The 24,329-nt window shown below is 37.3% G+C and overlaps 4 protein-coding genes across 4 annotated transcripts; 3 read left to right on the top strand and 1 right to left on the bottom strand.

The window, feature by feature from the left end:
* The first annotated feature begins 692 nt into the window (after positions 1-692).
* Positions 693-2,642, top strand: LOC115066689 (protein toll). The gene has a single exon (XM_029553409.2). It carries the CDS (start codon positions 693-695, stop codon positions 2,640-2,642), a length of 1,950 nt encoding a protein of 649 aa, XP_029409269.2.
* Positions 2,643-6,983: 4,341 nt separating this feature from the next.
* LOC125778264 (cuticle protein 16.5-like) lies at positions 6,984-7,487 on the top strand. The gene is made up of 2 exons (XM_049455012.1): positions 6,984-7,057; positions 7,124-7,487. The coding sequence occupies exons 1-2, from the start codon at positions 7,052-7,054 to the stop codon at positions 7,421-7,423; spliced, it is 306 nt and encodes a 101-aa protein (XP_049310969.1). The 5' UTR covers positions 6,984-7,051; the 3' UTR covers positions 7,424-7,487.
* A 2,074-nt stretch (positions 7,488-9,561) lies between these two features.
* Positions 9,562-23,598, bottom strand: LOC105233283 (uncharacterized). The gene is made up of 7 exons (XM_049455001.1): positions 23,506-23,598; positions 23,139-23,435; positions 21,232-21,382; positions 18,669-18,796; positions 18,257-18,573; positions 11,256-11,289; positions 9,562-9,942 (listed from the first exon to the last, which is right to left on the bottom strand). Exons 1-7 carry the CDS (start codon positions 23,509-23,511, stop codon positions 9,655-9,657), a joined length of 1,221 nt encoding a protein of 406 aa, XP_049310958.1. The 5' UTR covers positions 23,512-23,598; the 3' UTR covers positions 9,562-9,654.
* Positions 20,853-21,453, top strand: LOC125778263 (cuticle protein 16.5-like). The gene is made up of 2 exons (XM_049455011.1): positions 20,853-20,969; positions 21,040-21,453. Exons 1-2 carry the CDS (start codon positions 20,964-20,966, stop codon positions 21,337-21,339), a joined length of 306 nt encoding a protein of 101 aa, XP_049310968.1. The 5' UTR covers positions 20,853-20,963; the 3' UTR covers positions 21,340-21,453.
* Positions 23,599-24,329: the final 731 nt, after the last annotated feature.

Raw genomic sequence — 24,329 nt, 5'->3', positions numbered from 1 at the left:
GCCTTCTCTGTATAATATATACATTAGGAACAAATGATGATAGCGGAATAAAACTTTACACATATATATAGCTTTCCAAGGTCCCTTATATCGAACACGAAGAACTCAGTGCCTAACCTAACCTAACCTAATTTTTCACCGAAAATATCGGTAAATTTCTCAGAATTTAATTCTAATTAATTTTACAGCAAAATAAAAAAATATGTAAATGACGGATAATGAAATCTCGATTATCACTTTATCATGCGAGAGTATAAAATGTTCGGTGACACCCGAACTTAGCTCTTCCTTACTTGTTTGTGTTCACTTTTGGCAAAACGATTTTGTACACTTGTGAACAATACTCCGAACTGTCATTCAGCAAATTTATAAACAGCTGATTCCAGTGTGACAGCTGCGCGAATAATCTGAGTGCCGGACCCTGTACTATAACAACAAACAAATTATCGCACAACGGAGAGTGCTAAGAGTGTTTGCGATATTCACAAATATTTTTCTTGATAAGGAATTCAAATACGATTTCAGTTTCTTAAAGTATATCAAGTCGATTTTATATTTTAGTTTTTCAGTAAGAGTAAGTGAGTTGGTCTGCAATCATTAATTAATATTTAATTTTAAATTATTGTGGAGCAAATATGTATAAAAACAATAACAGCAAATTAATACCTATAAACAAAGTAAAAATACGCAATATGCATTTAATACTCGCCTACATATTAAGTCATCTGCTCATAAACAGTAAATTTCTGCTGGTGCACACTGCCGAAATCAAAACTACTGTTGAACCAGTCTCCACTTCCAATTGCTATACGGATGAGAATACTACTTGTGATTGTTATAACGATATGGTTTTTAATTGTAATGTTATCGATGGACGCAATATTATTCAAATTTCTTCATACTTGCGAACTCTCCACGTAGTGTGTGACACAGACACAGAAACTAATATCAATTTCCTACTCGAGCGCAAATTTCAGTCAACTTTAGTTAAAACCCATAATATCCAAGTAATAAATTGCAAGAATTTTGCACACGAAATCTTTATGGGAAACAATGTGCGGGAGATTATACAAGAAATGCACGAGCTGAATAAAGTAAAACTAGTCTATAACATTGACCTTGCTCCAGAACCAACGTCATATATTGATTATAACAGGAATGTGCTTCACCTACAATTGATTATTAAATCAAATCGTTACGAAATCCGGGAAGCAGATATTATAACCATACCAATTAACAAATTTTCTAGGCAGAAGCAACTGGAAACACTTTCGCTTAGGGTACAAGGTCTAGGAAACCAGTACTTATCGCTCGAAAACTTAACGCAAACATACTTTAGAGACTTCACTGCGCTCAGACAGCTTGACTTAGCCGGAAATAATATGAGAATGTTGGACGCAAATATCTTTGCAGCGCTAACGCAATTGAATTGTCTGAATTTGAGCCGTAATGAAATCCGGGAGTTGCCCGAAAGTCTGTTTGCATATCAGCGTCAACTGTTCATACTGGATCTAAGTCACAATTTATTGACACATTTAACGCCACACCTTTTCGATCAAACTCCTTGGCTATGGGAGTTGAAACTTGCTGGCAATAACCTGTACGACACCACAAATCTCATGGAAAATCTAAAACCGCTGCATTATCTACATAGGCTAGACGTAAGCCAAAACCAACTGCACACTATTTGGAGCACCGAGACTTCCGTCAATAGAACGCCAAGGCTACTGACAAATTTTGGATACAGCTATAAGAACATAAGTAAAGCTTTAGTCGACGGTCTTAATTATATTACCAAGTTGCAACCAGAAAATTACGAAGGTGGCAAGATTAGCACAACTGTAATCAATTTAAGTGGTAATCGTTTGCGCGAATTCAATTTGGACTGGCTTGTAGCAGCAAACATTACATGCCCTTTTGAAGTAAATCTAGAGCACAATTTGATAAAAAACATGTTTGCTTTACAAAATTTCACTACGACTGACGATTGTTCGCGCGAAATCAAAATGACTGGCAATCTCATCGAGTGCGATTGTAAGTTTGCTTGGATTTACAGTGAAAGCTTTCGTTCGCTATTCAATGGTTCACAGTGCGTTCAGACGTCAAGCAAACTGGTAAAAGATGTCGCGCAACTGGAACGTAATGACCTGTGTGCTTGGGAACCGGTAATGTGCCCCAGAGAATGCAATTGTTACACACAATTTGAATACTTGCACATCAATTGCAGCGGTGCGCAACATATCGAACAGCTCCCACGCCCCGAGCAAGTTGGGCTCAAGAGTTCGGTACTCGATATTAGCAATAACAATTTCTTTGTATTGCCGCTAAACACCACCTTCGGCTATGCTAACGTTTCGCAACTCAACGCGTCGAACAATCAAATCACGAGCATAAATCTCAGTCAACTGCCAACCAATTTGACGGTTTTGGATCTACGAAATAATCGCTTAAATTCTTTAAATGATGAATTTTTGCGTACATACCTCAATGACAGCAAACAACTACAATCTCTCTATCTTAGTGGAAATCCTTGGATTTGCGACGGTACCTCGCAGCAACTGCTGTACACCATACGCACACATCGGACACGCATACCCGACGCCGACCAGATGCTCTGTGGTCCTGTTAAGGTAGTAGTCTAGTAACTTATGCCTATTTTCATGACTTTTTTGTATGGTGGTGTTTTATAGGAAAATAAAAATTAATTATTTTGAAAATTTTGAGTGTTTTTATTTACATATTGAAAATATAAAAAAAATTTATTTGATAAAATTTAATATTTTATTACTATTATTATTGTCACTCGAAGTTGGAACTTCAAAAAAAAAATGCACGTGGGTGGCCCGGGTGATTTTGGCTCTTGATGTTATCGGAAACCAAATTGTCTTGATTATTCTTAATCTATAGACATGCCATTCTGGTCGGAACTACTGAAGTTAAATATCAAGGGTAAATAACAAAAAGTCCTTTTATTTAAGCAAAGAGAGCGTTGTAAAATAAAAAGTTAGAGGTTTAAAAAATTTTCGTTAGTGCCGACGAGAACTATAAGTGTGTAGAATAGCCTGTTAAAATTTGAAAGCAATCGGTTTAGTAGAAAAAAAGTTAGGACCCGGGCCGACCAGAAAAACAATGTTTTGAGAAAAACGCGTTTAAAGTTCAACAATTCCGAGAGAGAGGACTCCGAAGCGCTCTAGGGAACTCGTTATAACTCCCGAAATATTCCGAATTTCTGTCTGAAATTTTCACAGTATACTCTTAAGACATTGTACTTTCAAATTAAGTAAAAAAATTACCCGACCCGGGACCGGGACCGACCAGAAAAACAATGTTTTGAGAAAAACGCGTTTAAAGTTCAACAATTCCGAGAGAGAGGACTCCGAGGCGCTCTAGGGAGCTCGTTATAACTCCCGAAATATTTCGAATTTTTGTCTGAAATTTTCACAGTACATTCTTAAGACATTGTACTTTCAAACTAGTAAGTAAAAAAAAAATTCGATTTTTTGAACCCAAGTTACCAGACTACTAACTTAATGTTGAATATTATCACTACTTGATTGCAAGTGTGATTGTGATGTGTGTAGCATTAACCATTATTATTTTAATTTGCATTATCGCACTCTTCTATAAATATAAATTAGAAGTGAAAGTCGGGTTATATAGCCACAACATATTGAGATTTTGCATTCACGAATGTGAGCTGGATAAGCATAAAACATTCGATGCGTTTATTTCATATGCGCACCAGGATGCAAACTTCGTCAACCATACATAACTGCCGCAACACGAACAGTGCGAACCACCATTTCGTGTATGCACCCACGAAGGCAATTGGCTGGCTGGCGCTTAAATACCTGAACAAATCATCGAATCGGTGGAGCATTCGCGTCGGACGATCATTGTGCTCTAGCAGCACTTCATCGAGTCTGATTGGGCGCGCATGTAGTTTCGCACAGCGCATCAGTGCTCATTGAACGAGGGTCGTGCACGCATAATAATGATTAAATATGGTGAAATCTCGAAGAGTGAGTTATTGGATAGAGAACTTAAGGCATATTTGGCTATGAATATATGTATATACATATCTTGATTGGCAAGATGTCAGATTTTGGGACAAATTACTCTACGCTATGCCACATAAAGTGGGTATTGAAAGGTATTCCGATATGCGAAAAATTAACGGCAGAATGTATGTTAAGAGACAAGTTGCAGACAGGTGAATACTTTGCGTGACGATATTGTTTAAATTTATTGTTGTGTTTGTTCACAGTTGGTTTGTGGTAAAGCAATTGTTTGCAGAATGGTAAGATTTATGACAAATACATATATATTTATGAAAGCACAAATATATTACATTTAATTGCCGTTACTTTGTGAAATCTTGCGATTCTTCTGTGACACAAAGAGTTATTCAAAGTGTTGCTACTAAGAGAAAGATAATAATAATCTTGGCAACCTGCTTACCAAGCAGTGGTGATCGCACAAACTCTTCAATCCGATTTTATTATATTTCAAGTAACTATTCAATCAATTTTCCTGTATAATTTAAAAAAAAAACCCACCCAATGAAAGCTGTTCATTTCTACTATAAATAAATAAACAAGAAAGAAAGCGTGTGCTCGAGGGCAATGAGATATTTTATGAATAGTCTTGAAAGGTGGAATGCTTAAATGCAATGAGAAATGGAACTGACAAAAATTTAGGTTAAACAAGTTAACAAGGGTAGCTAAAATTCCAACTAATCTAAAACAAACAGCGATGTTACAAACGATTGTGATTATCGTGAACCTACTATCTAATGGAACTATTTCGATCTTATGGCCTTTTAAATTTGAAGTTTCTTTGAATTAGCGCCTTTTTATACTATTGCCACGTATTGCTACAGAGTGTAATAGTTTTGTTCGCCTAACGGTTGAATATATAGCCAAAAACTATTCGAGTTAGATATAGGGTTATATGTGTATAAATGATCATTCTCTTCCGTCCGTCCATGCATGCTGTAACTATCGAAGATGCCTTGATGAAAATTTGGTACACATGTTCCTTGGCAAGAAAGTAAGGCGGAGTGCGTAGATGGACGTAATCGAAAGACTGCCACCCTCATAAAAGGCCTTAAAAGAAAAACATATAAAAAGTACCCTAACTAGACACAAAAAGGAGGTATAGAACACAGGAGATTACAGTAGTATAAGGTACCTGTGGACTAAAAATTTTGAAAAAGCACCGCCCACTTTTAGGTGAAACAACATATCTTGGTACCCAACTGACTGATTTTAACTAAATTCAAGATATAACATTATTCTGAAATTTTTATGTAGCATATAAATGGGCGAATTCGAACTGCAAACACGCCTACTTCATATATATCATAATTTTAAATTCCATTTAGTTTTTTCACATTCAATACACACATCAAAAAGCATGGCTAATGGCTTTAGAAAATGCCATCTTATTATCATAAATTGTCCAAATCGAAACAAAACTGTTTAAGCTCCCAGGTAAATGTATGAGATATACGAGGTATGACAATTAAGTAATGAGACTGATTCCATAAAAACCATGTATTTGAAAATTATTCTACAACTCTGCCATCCCCTTCAAAGTAGTCCGCTTGGGCAGCTATACAGCGATTCCAGCGCGTTTCCATGCTTCGTAACATTTCTGGAACGCTTCGACTGGGATGTCCGCGAGTACCCTCGTCACGGCCGCCTGGATGTCCGTAATCGACTCAAAATGGGCTCCTTTGACCACCGAATTTGTCTTAGGAAACAAAAAAAGTCACAGTCGGGCGAATAAGGCGGCTGTTGCAACACAGCGATCCCGTTTAGAGGCCAAATACTGGGACACGCTGAGGACGGTGTGGCGCGGCGCGTTGTCGCGATGAAGGATCCTGTTACGAGCGATGCCTGGGCGTACCCTGTTGCCTCGTTTTCGCAATCTTTCGAGTACTTGGCAATAGTAGACTTTATTCACAGTTTTCCCCGATGGAACGCATTCTTTGTGGACGATTCCACGGCTATCAAAAAAGACACTACTCATCGTTTTCACCTTCGACTTGCTCATGCGAGCTTTTTTCGGGTGGGGGGCGCGCGGAGACAACCATTGAGCTTTGGACACGACTAAGAGCACTATCACCATACACTCTTATAATTTTAGCGTACGTTTCCGAAGCTGTTTTGCCCGATTTGGCTCAAAATTTTATCGCGACGCGTTGCTCTTGATTTTGTTTTTCCATTTTCGTGACGAGCACTACAAACACACGTCTACTCACCTTGACGCAGCAGGCGAACTAAACAAGCTAGAACGATGGCACATATATCAATGGAGAGGGGAGAGATGCCAAAAAAAGAGAAAGGAATTTCAAGGTCACAGGTTTACCACAAGCGCGGCAATAAAAGCAGTCTCATTACTTAATTGTCAAACCTCGTATAATCTCGGTTCTTCAATAGTTGTCTGCAGGAGCCAATATAATATATAATTACAACTTATAAATAGAAATATCCGAGGACAATCTAATACGAGTTGAAAAGTTCTGTAAGAATTTTATAATTCAATCATTTATTAAAGTAGCTTACAATATATCTCAAATGTTTTAATATACTTTATTACATTTCCGGAAATATGGTAGAAAATAATAGTATAAACTGAAATACATTTAAAAGTAACCTTAAATATAGATAGCATTCGGTATATGAAAGATCCGGAAAAGGTTTAAGAATAAAATTTTACTTTATTTTACTTTATTTATTATTCTCTACACCAAACAAATTCCAAACCATGAGTGGGCAAGCAAGAATTGGCCACAGCAAATAATTGTTAATTTTATTGTATTTGAATAAAGAAAAACGAGTGCAGAGACACACACACACGCACCAGACTTTAAAAAGTGTTTAGACTAAGCCAAAAGTGACAATTGAACTTCTTTGTACCGCAAACAAGATATATTTCTTACGATTCTCAGCAGCGAAAATTTGCTATAAATTGCTCATTCTGAGCTTTGAATGTCATTAGTTCAGTATCAGCTGTTAACAAAGCACAAACAAAGTACAACAAAATGAAAGTAAGCAATCCACACATTCTTCTAATACATCTTTATATATTTATAACCCATTATCAATTTTTTCAGTTCCTTATCTGCATGGCTCTCCTCTTCGCCGTCGCCCAGGCTAACCCCGGTATCGTGGCACCTTTGACCTACTCGGCTGTGCCCACCGTGGCCACCTATGCTGCATCCCCATATGCCTACAGCGCTTATGCCGCACCTGCCGTTGCCACTTACTCACACGCCGCTTACTCCGCCCCTGCTGTGGCCACTTACTCGCACGTTGCTGCTCCAGCTGTGTACAGCGCTCCAGTCGCTCGTGTTGCCGCGGTCGCCCCCGTTGCTTACTCTGCTCCAGTCGTCTCAACTTTGTTGAAGAAATAGAGGATTTTGTTTTTTGGATTTTTATAAGTAATGCTTTTTGTGATGGACCTGTGAATAAATGTTGATTAAGTTGTAAATTTATATAAAGAAATAAAAATTCTTTCGCCAGCAAAAATACTTATCATACTATATATCTCAAGTCATACATACATGTATCTAGTCTCCGGCCTAGCACAGTAAAACACAGTTTTCTGACAAAATTGTGTTTTTTGTTATAATTCAAAATAGTTCCCTTCAAGAGTCATACACTATAATCAGTGACTCTCCAAATTGTGGATACCATTTACTTGTATATACTTGTATGTACTCTTGCAACATCTTGCTACAGAATATAATAGTTTTGTCTGCCTTACGGTTGGTTCTATCACCTAAAACTCATCGAGTTAGATATGGGATTAGATATAAATCAACAGGATCTGTTCATCTGTCTGTCCGTGCAAGTTGTAACGTGAGCAAAAATTAGGATATCTTGATGAAACTTGGTATATGTGTTCCTTACAAAAAAGGTAAGACGAAGTTCATAGACGCCCACACAACGTCATTAAACCAAAACCTAGAAAGTGCCATAACTAAAAAACCAAAACCAAAATAAGATACGGGACTTTGATTTAGCACATGGCATCGAAATCTATTTGGGTTAGAGTACATATCCATGTAAGCCAAAATAAGCAAATAAACGCATGCTAAACCCTAAAAGAACCGCTATCGACAGTGTAAAATGAATGAAATTGGATCATAATCCCGTTCAAACCTCATATGACGCTACTGCTTAAAACTACTAAAAGCGTGATAGATAAATCATTATATTTGTCAGAGACATTAAATTTTACCTCCAAGATGGTATGAGAGGGCTTTGTGGTAGCCGAAGTAAAAATTGGACGAAGAGCATGGCACCACCCACTTTTAGGCGAAATCACATAACTCAGGACTCGCCGGCCCGGTTTTGACTAAATTGAGTACGTTTCTCATTCCTGTATCACAGTGCGAAAATATGCGAAATCGGACTACAACCACGCTTACTTCCCATGTAATATAATACAATTTTAAATTCCATTTCATTCTTTCACTTTTCAGTGTTCAGATCAAGAAGTAATTAATATTACGAGATAAAATTTTGCACTAATAATTCCTTTAAAGTATGCTACCTTATGACCAAGAACTGCAAAAATGGAATAAAAACTGTTGAATCTTCTAGATACCGAATAAATGGACCCCAGTATCTATAGCTTACGTTCGACCGCAGATTATTGAGCAGTAATTGAAATTCAGAGAGAATCCCTTGCTGATAGTATTATATATGTATGTGTGTCAAAAATGAGTTGAATCGGATCAATAGTTCCATTAGTCCCCATATACCTAATATAAAAGTTTTCGAAATTCCGGGTGACTTTACTCCAAACGATTGACGATTGTATGTGAAGAACCTTAATGAAACCCAGGTTATAGTATGTGGCATGTATTTGTATTAGCAAAAAGAGTTAAAATCGGGTCGATATTATTCCAACTCCCACTAATTCCATATATTTTGATTTTAGTTATTCTAACAAATCGTATGTCGTATATGTACATATGTACATATATGAATTGTATTGTGTCCTTCGGTTGACATTTTACATCTTAAGTAATTTTCTGGCTTGGATTCATGCAAGTTGCAACAGTATAAAATTTGTTTCATTTGCATTTATGTGCTGTTTATTTCTTCTATATTATCTATTTTTGCCGTTTGTGTTTTTTATTTATATATTGGGTATAGTAAGAGATTTATTTTATTAGTTTAGCAAATAATGACCATCACTAAATTATAATTTGACTTTTAACTTTCCAGCTATAATGTGAGATAATACAACACTTAAATGTTTCATTTGGTATCAATTGGACTAGATATTTTTTCTATTCATTACCCGTTCCTGCAAAGGTTTTTTATTCGAATTAAATAAGTATAATTTATGATCAAATATTTCTTTTTTCCTTTTTCTTTTCTTCTGTTTACAGTAAGTTTTGTAATGAATAAAGAAGTTTGGGTTGCTGCAACATGAAATTCACACAAAGAGAGTAACTTAGAGTAAGTACCTTCTAGTTACATTAATAAAATGAAACTTTTTCTTTTTACCTTCAATCGCTAAATAAAAGATTTCGAGTGTTCATTTCCAACAAAGCATTATTTTATTTTACACATATATACAGATACTTCAACTATTGCTCAAACAATTTTATGTTGTTTGTAATAGAACTTATTTCTTCAGGAGTGTGGAGATGATTGGAGCGGAGTAGGCGACAGGAGCGACCGCAGCTACGCGTGCAACGGGAGCCACAGCGGCAACACGGGCCACCGGAGCGCTGTACACAGCTGGCGCAGCAAGGTGTGAGTAAGTGGCAACGGCAGGTGCGGCATAAGCGCTGTAGGCATAGGGGGATGCAGCGTAGGTGGCCACGGTGGGTACAGCAGAGTAAGTCAAAGGAGCCACGATGCCGGGGTTAGCCTGGGCGACGGCGAAGAGGAGAGCCAAGCAGATGAGGAACTAGAAGTAGATCGAGACAGAAATAAGGTAAGTCAACTTTAAACATATATAACACGCTATTATATATTTTCATTAAGAAAACAATTATACATATTTCAAAAATTTAACTATCCTTTGCCACTTACTTTCATTTTTAAAAGTTGTTTATTTTGTTGTTTATTGCTCAACGACAAATGTCTGCAAACTGATGCTGATTAGCACAATTCAAACGTTATTTATAGTTGATATTTTTGGAGTAAATCACCTACGCAGCGAAATGGTTTTGTGATTGACGTGTGCACATAAATACATACATATGTACATGAACTGCCAAAACACAAAATATCTTAGAGATTTTTAAAGAACAATTAATGCTTTGTGAACCGGTACACGTAAAAGCCCATTTACTTATTTTTATTTCCTGCTTCTGTAATTACGTGTGTCCAAAGCATGAGCAGACCTGTTTATGTGTTGTTATTGTATTTGTATTTGAACTTTACTGAAATCAGAATTATCATGTCACCATTTAACCATCAAACCATTCAAAGCAATAAGTGACAATTTACCTTAATTATCGCTCCATTATTGACGTAATTTCATAGCAGTGCACACATACTTTACATATACATATGTACATATATACTTAAATACCTATGATATAATACACTTCCGGAACTAGAATGCTCCCATTCCTGATATAACTCCCTTTATATGACTACTTTTAGAATAGTTGTATATGTAAGTGTATATGTTTATAGTTTTTAATTGATTGTGTTGAAAATCTTGTTCATTTGAGCTAAGTCGTTTTAAAATCCTTATTTTATTATGTCGAAGATTTTGTTTATTCAGAGAAAATTTCTCCCCCTGAAATTTACACTTTGTATTTAAAATAATCAGTTAACAATCTTTGACAGCTACGGAGCTCTAAGCGCCTAGGTAGTATTGTCCTTAATGTAGAATCTTAATAGCGTGACAATAAACATTTCTTATAACATAAAGGGTATAAAAAGACCTTTATTTTGATTTTGATAGATCAGTTTGTGTGGTAGATTCTTTGGGAGAAAAGGACAATCGAAATTTTTCAGATCGATATCTCTAAAACTGAGGGACTTGTTGACGTAAATACTGAGTCGACTCGGCTCGTCATCTGACGACTACATCTTTTAGCTAACATAGCACAGTAATTGCACCGAAATGGTAATGAGGCGTAAAAATACTTCTTAACGTAGCGGAGCACCAGTACTTTAAATACAGCGATGAAAAAATACTTAAGAAATTGGAAAAGTGGCTAATATGATTTGTAGTTAAATTATTTCCCCATCCAATCCGCATGCTTCACCTGCTAGAGTAATATCATACCCAAAAATTCTGTGTAAAGACAAAATTAAATTAAATTAAATTAATAAAGGGTGTTCCTTGTAGGGTGATACATACATGTAGGATGATGATACATGCTGGATCAAGCCAGGATTTCAAGATATTTTAGTAAAAAACATATATAAACATATCTATTTATTTGCCGATTTTCGCCAATGCCATTGAAATATACTTGTATATATTTTTCACCGCAAGGAACTAACAAATCAAATTTATTATATTTATAAATGTAATCTAATCATCATAACGACTTTTAATAATAAAATTTAATTCACCAAAATATTAGTAATAATAGTCAGACATCAGCTGTACGCTACAGTAATCTGATCTGAACAGAATATTCGGGGTTTGAAAATTTGTTTTTGGCAATAACCCATGTGGATTTGGGAGGGTATCTCGTCACATAAAGAAATCATCTATACATGGATTTGAGTATTATAAAAATATTTTTTTTCAAATCCTACGATTATTTACTACCTATACTCATCTACTAACCGAAAAAAATAGATTTTTTACTTTTCGATAAATTCATCGTTTTTTATGCTGACCACCGAATCCAAACGGGATTATTTGCATTAACTTTATACATCACATGTCCCTACAAGAAAAAGTCTAACGGTGGGATATCACACGATCTTGATGGCCAATCGACTGAGCCAAACGTAATGTTAACTGTTCACCGAAGTGTTTACTCAATACATCCGTTGATTGATGCGATGCGTGAGAAGTCTTGTTAAACGCAAATGTCGCCAAGAACACGTGCTTCAATTTCAGGCATCACATAGTGGGCTATTATGGCGCGGTAACGGTCGCAATTGACTGTACTCACCGACATCATTTTTGAGGAAATATGGACCGATGATTAAAACGGCTCACAAATCACACCAAAAGTGTTTTTTCTGGATGATCTCTGCAATCTGTTCAGGTTGCTCTTCGTCCCAAAAGGCGGAAATTTTGCTTGTTTACATACCCATTGAGCCAAAAATGGATATCATCGCTGTACAAAAATATGGCTTGAAAACGTCGGATCTTCTTGGAACTTTTCGTGTACACTCTCAGCTACGGCTGCTATATTTTCTCCACTGCGTGCTGGACTTGGTCTACTCGGTCGATATTTTCCAATATTGAATGCAGGGTCTTAAGTTGGATCAGGTGGTTGTGAATAGAGCACGCTTTGTCATCTCTCACAACTTCATACATAGACAAGTCTCGAAGCACAGCTATCGTATTTTTTAACGACTAATTGAGCGATCGAGAAATTGTGTGGGGTCTAACGTGACCACATTTTTTAGCGCCATTCATGTAATATTGAATATATGCTAGACCTTATAATGCCCATAGTTACCTCTATACGAGTATGTATATAAGTTTGTGCACAGCATCAATAGTTTCTGGAACAACAACTAATTATACCCTGAACAGGGTATTTTAAGTTTGTCACGAAGTCGATTTAGCCATGCCCGTCTGTCTGCCCGTCTTGGCTGTCCGGAAATTACTCTTTGGCGGAGTTATTTTTCGGACAGAAAGGCCTCTCTTGTCGGCATGAATGGGAGTGTGGAGATTGGAGTTGTTCGAGGCTGCCCGCAGGGTTCCATCTGTGGTCCATATATTTGGTACCTTATGATGGACATTCTGCTTGGGCAGCTCGAGCCACTCTGTAAATGTTGTGCGTATGCGGACGACCTTCTTCTTATGGTTGAAGGTCGCTCGAGAGCGGAATTAGAATAGGCGGGAGGAGATCTCTTAGAGATCGTTAATTCTTGGGGTTTAGGTGTGGGGGTTGACATATCGATGGACAAAACGGTGGCAATGCAGCTGAAAGATAGATTGTCACCGGTTCGTCCACCGATTGTCCGTGTGAACGGGGTCAGCATCAGATATGTGACGCAAGTAAAGTATCTGGGGTTGACCATAAGTGAAAGGATGTGTTTTACTCCACACTTTGCGAATGTGAAGAAGCGACTGCAGGCAACCGTAGGCAAAATACGAGCGATTGGGGTCTCGGACGTCGTGCTGTCCGCACCATATATCGTGGCTTGTTTGTGGCCTGTGCCACATATGGAGCCCCTGTATGGTGGGAGGCAGCCACGACTGTCTTGGGGTCTCAAAAACTCCTCTCAATACAGCGTTGTATGATGCTTGCTTGCTTGCCTGTATGTTGCACCATCTCAACGGATGCGATGCAGGTTTTGATAGGTGCGCTCCCTCTTGACCTGATTGTCATACAGCGTGCTGTTGCATTCAGGTTAAGAAGGGGCTTGAGTGTGTCATTGCTGCGGAATGACTGGATTTCTGACGATGATGTGGAGAGGGAAGGATATCTAGGGAGCAAGAGGCTTCTAGATGATAGGGTTAGGTGTAAGTGGCAACAACGTTGGAACAATAGTCCTAACGGCCGAGTGACGTACGTGTACATTCGGGACGTTGGGTTCGTTGAGGATAACCCAGACTTCAGATTTTGTCTGAGTCTGGGTTTTATGCTTACGGGGTATGGGCCTCTGAATGCATTTTTGCATCAGAGGCACCTATCAGATACGTCAGGGTGTTTTTGTGGGGCGGGGTTAGAAAATTGGTCGCATTTAATTGCGGAGTGCCCGATTTACTCGGACATTAGGGATCTGGGTGGTATGGGGATTAGCTGGACTGTTGTACGATTAGATGTTAGTGGTGTGATCTCCACTAGTCGGAATACCGAACAGTTAGGGTTGTTTGCGCGTGAATTATTTAAGGGGCGAAGGCGGTTAGCTGGAAGTTAGGGTTTTTAGTTTTTTTTTGTATGATTGGTGTGTGTAAATGATGTATGTATGGGGTCCAACCCCTGGCCACCAGTCCAGAGCAGTATGGTAGCTCGACTGGTAGTAGTTTCGGCTACGAGGTCTGACCGGAGACTTAATTCCGGTACCACGGGGAGCAGGAGCCCTTGGAGGTAACTCCAACCTGCTCATGCGGACTGGCCCCTCGGGGAGTATCGTGGTGGTTGTGGTTGAATGTGGAGTTGCATTGCAACAGGGCGCCAGAACCAAAGCACGGCAGTGGTTTTAGATGGCCCTCGAACCCGACCATGGTGGTTAGTATGTCCATTCCACACTGCCAATTGGTACTGAAAATGCTTAGCATTCTCAGGGCGCTGATCATCGCATTGATTTGATCCGCTGTGCTTTTGAGCGCCGTGGAGTAAGGTTGTCGTCAGCAGGTACCCACGTAAAACACACCGGACGTTGTCTGTCTGAGGGACTACTGCGTATGTATACAGACAGACGGACGGACGGACGGACAGACGGACATGGCTAAAACGACTGATCTCAACATAGTCATTATTTTTATATATACTTTATAGGGTCTCCGACGCTTCCCTCTGGGTGTTATATACTTCGTGACAATCTTAATATACCCTGTTCAGGGTATAAAATCTGCACTTATAAAAAATAGATCGCATTCATACATTCAATGGATTCAATGCATGGCATGTCAATATATGGATATCGGAAAGATTATATATATGTATATATATATACATTATTTGCTTGAAAGTATATAAATGCATATCTAAACATATATTACATATATGTATGTATGTTATTCGCGAATAAAGAAGAACTCGTGTCTAGTTATAATCAAATTGTTAAAGGCATGACTAAGCATTTATCAATAAAGACCAAAAAAATTCCAATGCAATTTGACATGCTTGATCAGATGTGTTTGCAATTCACATTAATAATAACATTGCTTTATATGCAACTGTATATGTGCCTTAATTATGTGTTTGTAATGGTCTAGTGCGGCTGCGGAAATCAAAATTATAAAGAAAAAATTTTAAATTAAAAAAATAAATGGATGCATTTTTTAAATTGCAAACAGTGGCAGTTTTGCTATAAATTGCAAGCTATCAACTTCAATTGCTATCAGTTCCAAGGCATTTGTGAACCTAACAAATCAAGATACCAGCACTCCAACAAAATGAAAGTAAGTATGGAATATTACTCTCAAAGTTGGAAACGTGTTTATATCCTATGTACTAATTTGCAGTTCCTCATCTGCTTGGCTCTCCTCGTCGCCGTCGCCAAGGCTAACCCTGGCATCGTCGCTCCATTGACTTACTCGGCTGTGCCCAGAGTTGCCACCTACGCTGCATCTCCATACACGGCTTACTCAGCTTATGCAACGCCTTCTGTCAGCGTATACAGCGCTCCAATTCCACGTGTCGCTGCCGTAGCTCCCGCTGTACGAGTCGCCTATAGCGCCCCAGTGGTTTCTACGCTTTTGAAATAGAATTGCTGTTTATGATTTTTATATTGTTGCTGAAACTGCTTTGTTAAAGGAACGGAATTATGTTAATAAATTTATATTTTTAAAGCATTTAACTTATATATTTTGTGTACAAATAAATCTACAGCTAACGATTTACGCTTAGTATATATAGGGTACTACTATAAAACCACAAGTGGGTGCTGATTTTTCAAGCCTTTAAGGTTCGGAGAACCCACAACCGGTCAAGCAGTGACTGTTGCTGGTCATCTGGGAAACTCTTTTCCTAGCCCCATATACCAAATATACGGATTTTGAAAAATCCGTTTTATTTCATTTCTTGTATAAAAATCGGTGAGAGTTCTTAAAGAAATTCTGAAAGCCTCTATCTTTGTAAGAGTACTTCTTTTTCTCTAATGACGTGGACGCCGCTTATTCATTTACAACCGAGTTAACAACAGCGCGCCAAGCGTTTCTTCTTTTTTTGGCAATTTAGCGCCAATTCGGGATACCAAGTGCAGACAGGTCCTGATCTCTCCACCAAAGTAGAGTAATTCCTTTTCTTCTGCTTCCCCCGGCGAGTACTGCGTCGAATACTTTAAGAGTGTTTTCATCCATAAGAACGACATGACCTAGCCAGCGTAGCCGCTGTCTCCTAATTCGCTTAACTATGCCAATTTATTGTGCTCCATCGTCATCGATTGCGGAATCGGGATCGCCTTCCCTGGTGCTTTCACTGCTATTCAGCAGGAAGAGAAGTTTCCCCTCCATAATTTCTGTATGCTCTGGGCATCAGTCACTAGACCAACTCTGAGGGTTTTACAAGACTATCATCTGGTCTTGAAACCTTCGGATATTCGCCGCATCTTTTTGTAGAAATTTCGAACATCAATCCTGTCGGCCAGGTTGTCAAGCTCTTCGTACTCACACATTTCGGCCTCTCTCTTTTTTCGTTTGCAGATGCGTCTCGCTTCCCTCCTTAACTCTCGGTATCTATAGCATCCCTCACGTGCAATAGTCGAAGGTTAAATTGGATGATAACCACTCCCATCCCTCCTACAACGGTTTTATTAAGAACTACTAAAAAAACAAGCACCAATTAATATATCGGTATACAACTTTGCACAAATATTGCTCTCAAGGTCTAAAAGTTGTTGAAATCAGACCATAACTTATCAGGTGGCTGACTTTTTCCACATCAACGAAGTACATACATATGTATATCAAATTTAGTGTCTTTTGTTGAATTTACATAACATATCTCGATTGAGAATAATTTTAACTGATGCTAAGTAAAATATAAGCATAGAATACTAAGTGAGCCAATGCCCTATTTTGTAATTGAATAAAATTCCAAAATTGATCGTTATTCATTCACGATTTCGTCGACTGATGAATGGTGAAAGTATTACGCAACTTATGGAAATAGGGAATAAGATGGGAGGTTGCAAGAGCTTAAAATGCTCGGTTACACCCTTCCTTACTTGTTTGAATATTAAAATTATCTCAACTAAATAGGTTGTATTTGTTGCCAACTTACTTCTTATTAGCTTTCAGACCCTTTCGAAAACTTTTAGTTGGTTTTTGTTATGTTTTTTCCCCACTGAATAAGTAGATTTTGTTTACGGGAATGGCGATATTGCTACATAAATCTACTGTTTTTATTTCCGTATTACCCTTTTATTGATCGTCAATAACACATCGCGTGCTCTCTGTAAAATTGCCATAACTTTAGAAATGCGAAAAATTATTCATATTATTTTTATAATCATTAACTAAAGTTTTAATTTGTGATAAAGGGTCATATTTCCATTTCCGTCAATTTTTGAATAACGAATGTATATGGCGTCATTAACTGTCTTCGTTTCGCCAAACATTAATCTTTTGAGCGAGTTAAGGAACGTATTCCTTATAACACTTGTAGTAATAAACATCAAAACAACCTTTTGCTTCGGTATACTGAATGCATCAAGACAACACTGAGTTGGAACAATTGAAATGCACTATCACTACAACAAAGAATCCTAAACAACAACAACATTAAAGAAAAATCATCAAAACAACATTATCTTGGAACAATAGAGGTCCATTATCAGTACAACAAACAATAACATCTCAAATAGTTATTTACTAGTAAACAACCAGCATCTCAATAGCATAAGTAGCACTAAGGTTTATGTAAACAAACAATATATGGTATTATATCTAAACAAATTATCAACTTAATTATTTTTGGTTTCAAAGATTTATGAAGTTTATCGCCTTTCACTTGCTTCGGTATCAAAGTATAATGACTTTCCTGCCTCTTATTGATTTTTAACCGTATCTAACAGCCAGATAAAGATTGTGTAACCATGCCTTACAAGTAAATATACTTATTTCTGTTATTGGGTTCGACTATAAAATAATTTCGCACATAAATTACTGAAACTATGTGGGCAAAGTTCCAAAAGGCATGTCTTAATCTTCTTAGGAAACAGTTCAAATTAGATCCAGTATTCTAAAATGTGGCGTAATTTTACTGAAAATAAATATTAGATTGCTAGAAATTACGTGGTTTGATCATAAAATAAAATCTATGAGTTGAAAGCTAAGTTTTTTTTGCAACTATGGAAAAGGTGTAAGGAAGAACAACAAAATTATATGATTTTCTTTTCGCTTTATAATTTATTGCAACAATTTCCTTTACAATGCACGTTCGCCAACTGTTTACTTCTTTTTCAACAAAGTGGACACCAAGGGAGCGGAGTAGGTGACTGGAGCAACTGGAGCCACTGAAGCTACTGAGGCGACTGGAGCACTGTAAACAGCTGGAGCACCAACATGGGAGTAAGTGGCCACAGCTGGGGCGGAGTAAGCGGCATGTGAGTAGGTGGCGACGGCAGGAGCAGCATAGGTGGAGTAAGCGGCATAAGGAGCAGCGGCATAGGCGGTGTAGGCGGGCACAGCAGCGGCGGAGTAAGTCAAAGGAGCCACCAAACCGGGATTGGCCTGAGCGACGGCGAAGAGGAGTGCGAAACAGATGAGGAACTGCAGGAAAAAAAGAAAAGGAATTATAAATTGTTGACAATTCAAATTCAATTCGATTGAAATAAATTGGCTGACTTCTTGTAGCGTACACTTACTTTCATTTTGTGTGAGTTTGAAGTTAATTGACTGCTGTGAGTTAACTGATACCAATTACGATTCTGCGCGCATATTTTATAGCAAAATTTTTGCCACGCCAGAACCCAACTTTTGGTGGTATAGCATTAAATTCGAAAAGAATGGTTAATAAGAGCACACGCCTACAATATTTCCAAGCCATAAGCTCTGATTTACACATTTTTTGATTCAAATACATGCACAACCGTATTCCTAGGTAGTTGTGTGCTTGCTTGAGGCAATAGTACCTTTCTGTGTGTATGTGTGGCTTGTTAGAATTTGACATAAACATACCGGTTTCAATTGTTGCAAAATTTCTCAATTCATACAAATACATACACGAAAGTTCAATGGAGAGTTATGTTGTTCAATTTTTTACGGTGTTATTATTACCTAAGTATATGTCTTCATGGCATGATGATATTACAAAATGATTGCATATTGGTGTTTGTATGTGTTGTGTTTGCGATAATTCTCAAAAATTGATAAATAATAGTATATTTCTCTAAATACGGTACGATAACAAAAACAATTAATTTTTATTCTCTTTGATTTCTTCGTTGATATTATTACACGTTGACAAACAATATTTTCGGTTTTCCCAGGAATAAATATTAATAAAATTCGGTATGCAAAATATGTTGTTTCGTAGGTTGCCTTTCATATTCCGAGATTTGGCAACCCTAGAGTTGTAATTTACCGTCTTACAACTTTGGACATTTTTTGTGTTATACAAACTCAGAAGGTCTTGATATACGAGCGCTGTTTGTACGTTTGTATTGCTTACAGTAATTTAGAATACTCTTCTTGGCCACAAAATTAAATCAAAACAAACGATTAATTCATAAAGAGTGCATAGATGCACTAATTAAATTTTTGTCGATGAAGCACCATCAAGGATCAGTGCTTATCGATAGTGTGGGGAATTCAACCGAGGTAGTAGATCACTCCCAGACGAGTTTGAGAGGGTCATTCATAATCAGATGCTGTTCGAGAAACTATTTATGCTGTGCGTATTTCTTTTCGAATTTTGTCAATAGATGACGTAACAGTCGTATATCCAGTGCTACCAATCACATTTATCCATGCCATATAATGAAAGGTGATATTTTCAGCTTTATTTGACCAAAACAAATTAAAGTCGGGGAAGTTGAACAAATGTTACAGCTGTTCAAAAATTAGTGCAAATAATGAAGAAAATAGCTATATTTTGAAATTTTTTTATAAAAAAGGAAGAATGCCACGAGAAACACCAATGAAATTTGTGAAGTTTAGGGATAGGATGTTGTATCGTTTCGTGTAACACAACAATGCTTCACTCGCTTACATTCTGGAAATTTCGAAATTTCGTTTTACACTGATGTAATAACGTCTCTGGCGGGAAAATGGCAAAAAGTGTTCGAAAAAAATGCTACACTTAAGCTTGATTAGAAATACGAAAAGACTTTTTCAACTACCAATAAAATTAAACTACTACCAGTCAATGGTCAAACGATTTCCGTGCTTGACTTTTTGGAACGAAATAAGTTAAAAACCAATAAAAAAAACGGCCGAAAATTTACAAAAACGTGCTGAAATATTTATATAGGCATAGAATAGCTATTAAAACAACATTTTACAATGCCCCTTTAATACGAAAATAGTTTGCTCTGAAAACTCAAACAAGGTGTTAACATACTGACAGTGTTTGAATTTTTCTTTCTACCATTCATAATTCAAAAGCATGAGTAAACAATTAAGAAGTAGCCACAACAAACTATCTTTATTGAGCTTATTAGGTTTTCTAATAAAAAATCTAATACACCCATACACTTACTACACATACTTATAGACATCACACTTAAATTTAATGTTTGGGCGAAGCCATTACTGACAATTGAACTTCTTGTACCGCAAACAACATATCGTCACCTGAAATGCAAAATAACGTATCATCAAAAAATTCGAAATTGATTGTCTTCTTGATTAGGCTCCACTACTTCAAATTACTTACATAATATTACATATGTTCAACATTTTCAGGTTCTGCTCTCAGATATAAACCAGTATTAACCAATATTAAAATTTTTTCGCACTCTTGTTCCATTTTATTACGCGTTTCATTCACGCCACTGTATATTTTCGAAAATGTTGTTACGCTAATTTGCATTTCAGGTGACGATATATTTTCTTACAATTCTCAGCAGCGAAAATTATCTATAAATTGCTCGTTCTGAGCTTTGAATGTCATTAGTTCAGTATCAGCTGTTAACAAAGCACAAACAAACTACAACAAAATGAAAGTAAGCAATCCACACATCCTTATAATATACAAATCTATATATATTTATAACCCTTTATCAATTTTTTCAGTTCCTTATCTGCTTGGCTCTCCTCTTCGCCGTCGCCCAGGCTAACCCCGGTATCGTGGCACCTTTGACCTACTCGGCTGTCCCCTCCGTGGCCACCTATGCTGCATCCCCATATGCCTACAGCGCCCATGCCGCACCTGCCGTTGCCACCTACTCACACGCCGCTTACTCCGCCCCAGCTGTGGCCACTTACTCTCATGTTGCTGCCCCAGCTGTGTACAGCGCTCCAGATGCTCGTGTTGCCGCGGTCGCCCCCGTTGCTTACTCTGCTCCAGTCGTTTCAACTCTGTTGAAGAAATAGATGTTTTTTGGATTTTTATAAATAATGCTTTTTGTTGATGGACCTGTGAATAAATATTGATTAAGTGATATATTTATAGAAAAATGTATTTTTTATTACCTGCGTTAGAAAATACTCAAGGATATATCCCACATTTAGATCTGTTAGTACTTGTATACGAATGGACTTAATACTTATGTATGTATGGACACTGAGGCAGCCCTAAAATTTCAAGTTTACCTGTCAGGGCAGGGGCAGTGATGTAAAATCTCTGAACATCATATAAAAATTGCTTTAAGAAAATACGCCTTAAATTTATAAATACAATGAATATCGACCCTATAAACAATACATAAACGTCAATAGGGCTAGACCTACAAAGAGGTCCTCAATATCATTCGAGGAGTGGATACTAAGTAAAATCTATTGTAAGAGAAATTTAGATGACCTAACGCAATGCGTCAGGCTTTTTGCAATTATAGTAAGCCGGCCATGATACCGCCCATTGACATTCAGGGGCTCGAATATCCAGCTGTTAGAGCCGCCTACATGTGAAGAAATGAGAGAATCAAGAGTTTCACAATGTGATAGGAACGGAGGCAAACCTTAACCAAAAGCTGATGGACCCACTCGTGTGTTCAGGGATAGACATACGACGTGGGCAACTGAAATTTTACCCAACCTGAATACTGAGTGGGTATGGATGCTTTAGAAGATATCTGTTCCAACTTTTATAACACATATGTGTCCTGATAAATGGAAAGCTATCAGCGAAGCGTCTGCTCTAATTACAATGAAACTAAGATACTTACAAGACTAAGGGACTTAAATATCTTTCTCTGTACCATGAAGTAATTCTTCATTCAGTTGTTCCGTGACAGATACATGAGTTAGAAATAGGTTGGATTCCACACTCCGGTTTTCAATGCTTTTCCCTCATAAAATAAATTAACATAATAATTCCTACTGTGAATTACAACATTTTCAAAGTTTGCCCAAGGTTTGGTTTGATGAAAATTATTGAGACTCTGCACCAGGGAAATCAACCATCAACGATTGGTATGCTAGGTTTAGACGTCCAAAAGAGGTTTTTGCCGACAAAAACATCAAAAAATATCACAAAACAATTTTGGATGAGCGTAAAGTGAAGTTGGTTGAGATAACACATACTCTAAAGAAACCCTCTAAAGTCGGCTGACAAGATTATGACGTATGGAATGCGCATGAAATAATTTTTATTGACTATCTTGAAAAAGGAAGGACCATCAACAGCGATTATAACTATCATTATTGGAACGCTTGAAGGACGAAATCGTTTTAGAACGAAGACAACATATCATGAATTGGGAATCGAACTGCTTCCGCATTCATCGTATGCTCCAGATATGGCCCCCGCGACTATTTCCTTTTCGAAATAATTTTTCGAATGAAGAGGTGATCGACGATATTGAGGCCTATTTTGAAGCAAATGATACTTCGTCCTACCAAAATGGTATCCAAAAGTAGTAATACGACATTCAGTATATTACTTTTGATAGGAATTATGTTGAATAGAAAACAAGAGTTTTGCAAAAAAAAAATATGTTTTACCATGGTGAACAGGTAACTTTTCAATTGAACTGAACCTTACGTAAAACAATTAAGGAAACATAGTGATCTTAGATATATGACTTGAGATATAGTATAGTATGATAAGTATTTTTGCTCGCGAAAGTAATAAAAATACACGTTTATATAAATTTACAACTTAATAAACATTTATTCACAGGTCCATCAACAAAAAGCATTATTTATAAAAATCCAAAAAACAAAATCCTCTATTTCTTCAACAGAGTTGAGACGACTGGAGCAGAGTAAGCAACGGGCGCGACCGCGGCAACACGAGCGACTGGAGCGCTGTACACAGCTGGAGCAGCAACATGGGAGTAAGTGGCCACAGCTGGAGCGGAGTAAGCGGTGTGTGAGTAGGTGGCAACGGCAGGTGCGGCATAGGCGCTGTAGGCATATGGGGATGCAGCATAGGTGGCCACGGAGGGGACAACCGAGTAAGTCAAAGGTGCCACGATACCGGGGTTAGCCTGGGCGACGGCGAAGAGGAGAGCCAAGCAGATAAGGAACTGAAAAAATTGATATTGGGTTATAAATATATATAGATTTGTATATTATAAGGATGTGTGGATTGCTTACTTTCATTTTGTTGTAGTTTGTTTGTGCTTTGTTAACAGCTTATACTGAACTAATGACATTCAAAGCTCAGAATGAGCAATTTATAGCAAATTTTCGCTGCTGAGAATTCTAAAGAAATAAATCTTGTTTGCGGTACATGAGTTCAATTGCCACCCAAACATTTTTTAGTGTAGCGTCTGTGTGTGTGTCTCGTTTTTCTTTGCTCAATCATAATAAAATTAACAATTGTTCACTGTGGCCAGTTCTTGCTTGCCCACTATTGGTTTCGAATTGTTTTTGGAAAAGAGAAGAATACCTAAACACAAACATATATATATTTGGGGTACTCACAACCTGCCATAAAGCATCATAAAGTCATAAAATTTATAATTTTTACACTTTTTTAAAAAAATTGTTGTTGGATTACATACATACATACAATTACACAATTACAATTTTCAATGTTGTGTTTTCAAATCGTTATAACTTATAACTATATGAGAAATGTAGTAAAGAATATTCAAAAATAGACGAACTCACAGTTTACAATATAATTATTTACTGAATCATAAAATACTTCAAGAATTTTTTAAGAAAACACCGAAGAATTAACATTCAAATTTAAAATCGTATAAGATTGTCCTCTACCAATTCTCGGATACTTCGATTTAGAAGTTGAAATTATGTATTATTATTGATCCCGCAAACAACTATTTAAATAAACTACGTAATTCAATTGTACGTGCTTTATCTTGAAGATACAAGGTGCGTTGCAAAGTAAACGGGACTTTTTGAATCTAGCGCCCACTGGTGGCGCCATCTATGTATGTATATTTCGACTACTG

Source organism: Bactrocera dorsalis, chromosome 4, assembly GCF_023373825.1.
Source record: "Bactrocera dorsalis isolate Fly_Bdor chromosome 4, ASM2337382v1, whole genome shotgun sequence".
Classification (NCBI taxonomy): domain Eukaryota; kingdom Metazoa; phylum Arthropoda; class Insecta; order Diptera; family Tephritidae; genus Bactrocera; species Bactrocera dorsalis.
Note: the sequence above shows the minus strand (reverse complement) of the source record. Positions and strands in the feature narration are given on the sequence as shown.

What these genes read in the sequence shown, in the direction of transcription:
- LOC115066689 (XM_029553409.2), top strand. Translation starts at nt 693, where the DNA reads ATGCATTTAATACTCGCCTACATATTAAGTCATCTGCTCATAAACAGT.
- LOC105233283 (XM_049455001.1), bottom strand. An exon ending in GCTGGGGCAGCAACATGAGA is followed by an intron (nt 18,797 to 21,231) that starts GTAAGTGGCCAC and finishes CTTTTCGAATTT; the next exon opens with AATGCTATACCACCAAAAGT. An exon ending in ATATTACTCTAGCAGGTGAA is followed by an intron (nt 9,943 to 11,255) that starts GCATGCGGATTG and finishes ATCTACTTCTAG; the next exon opens with TTCCTCATCTGCTTGGCTCT.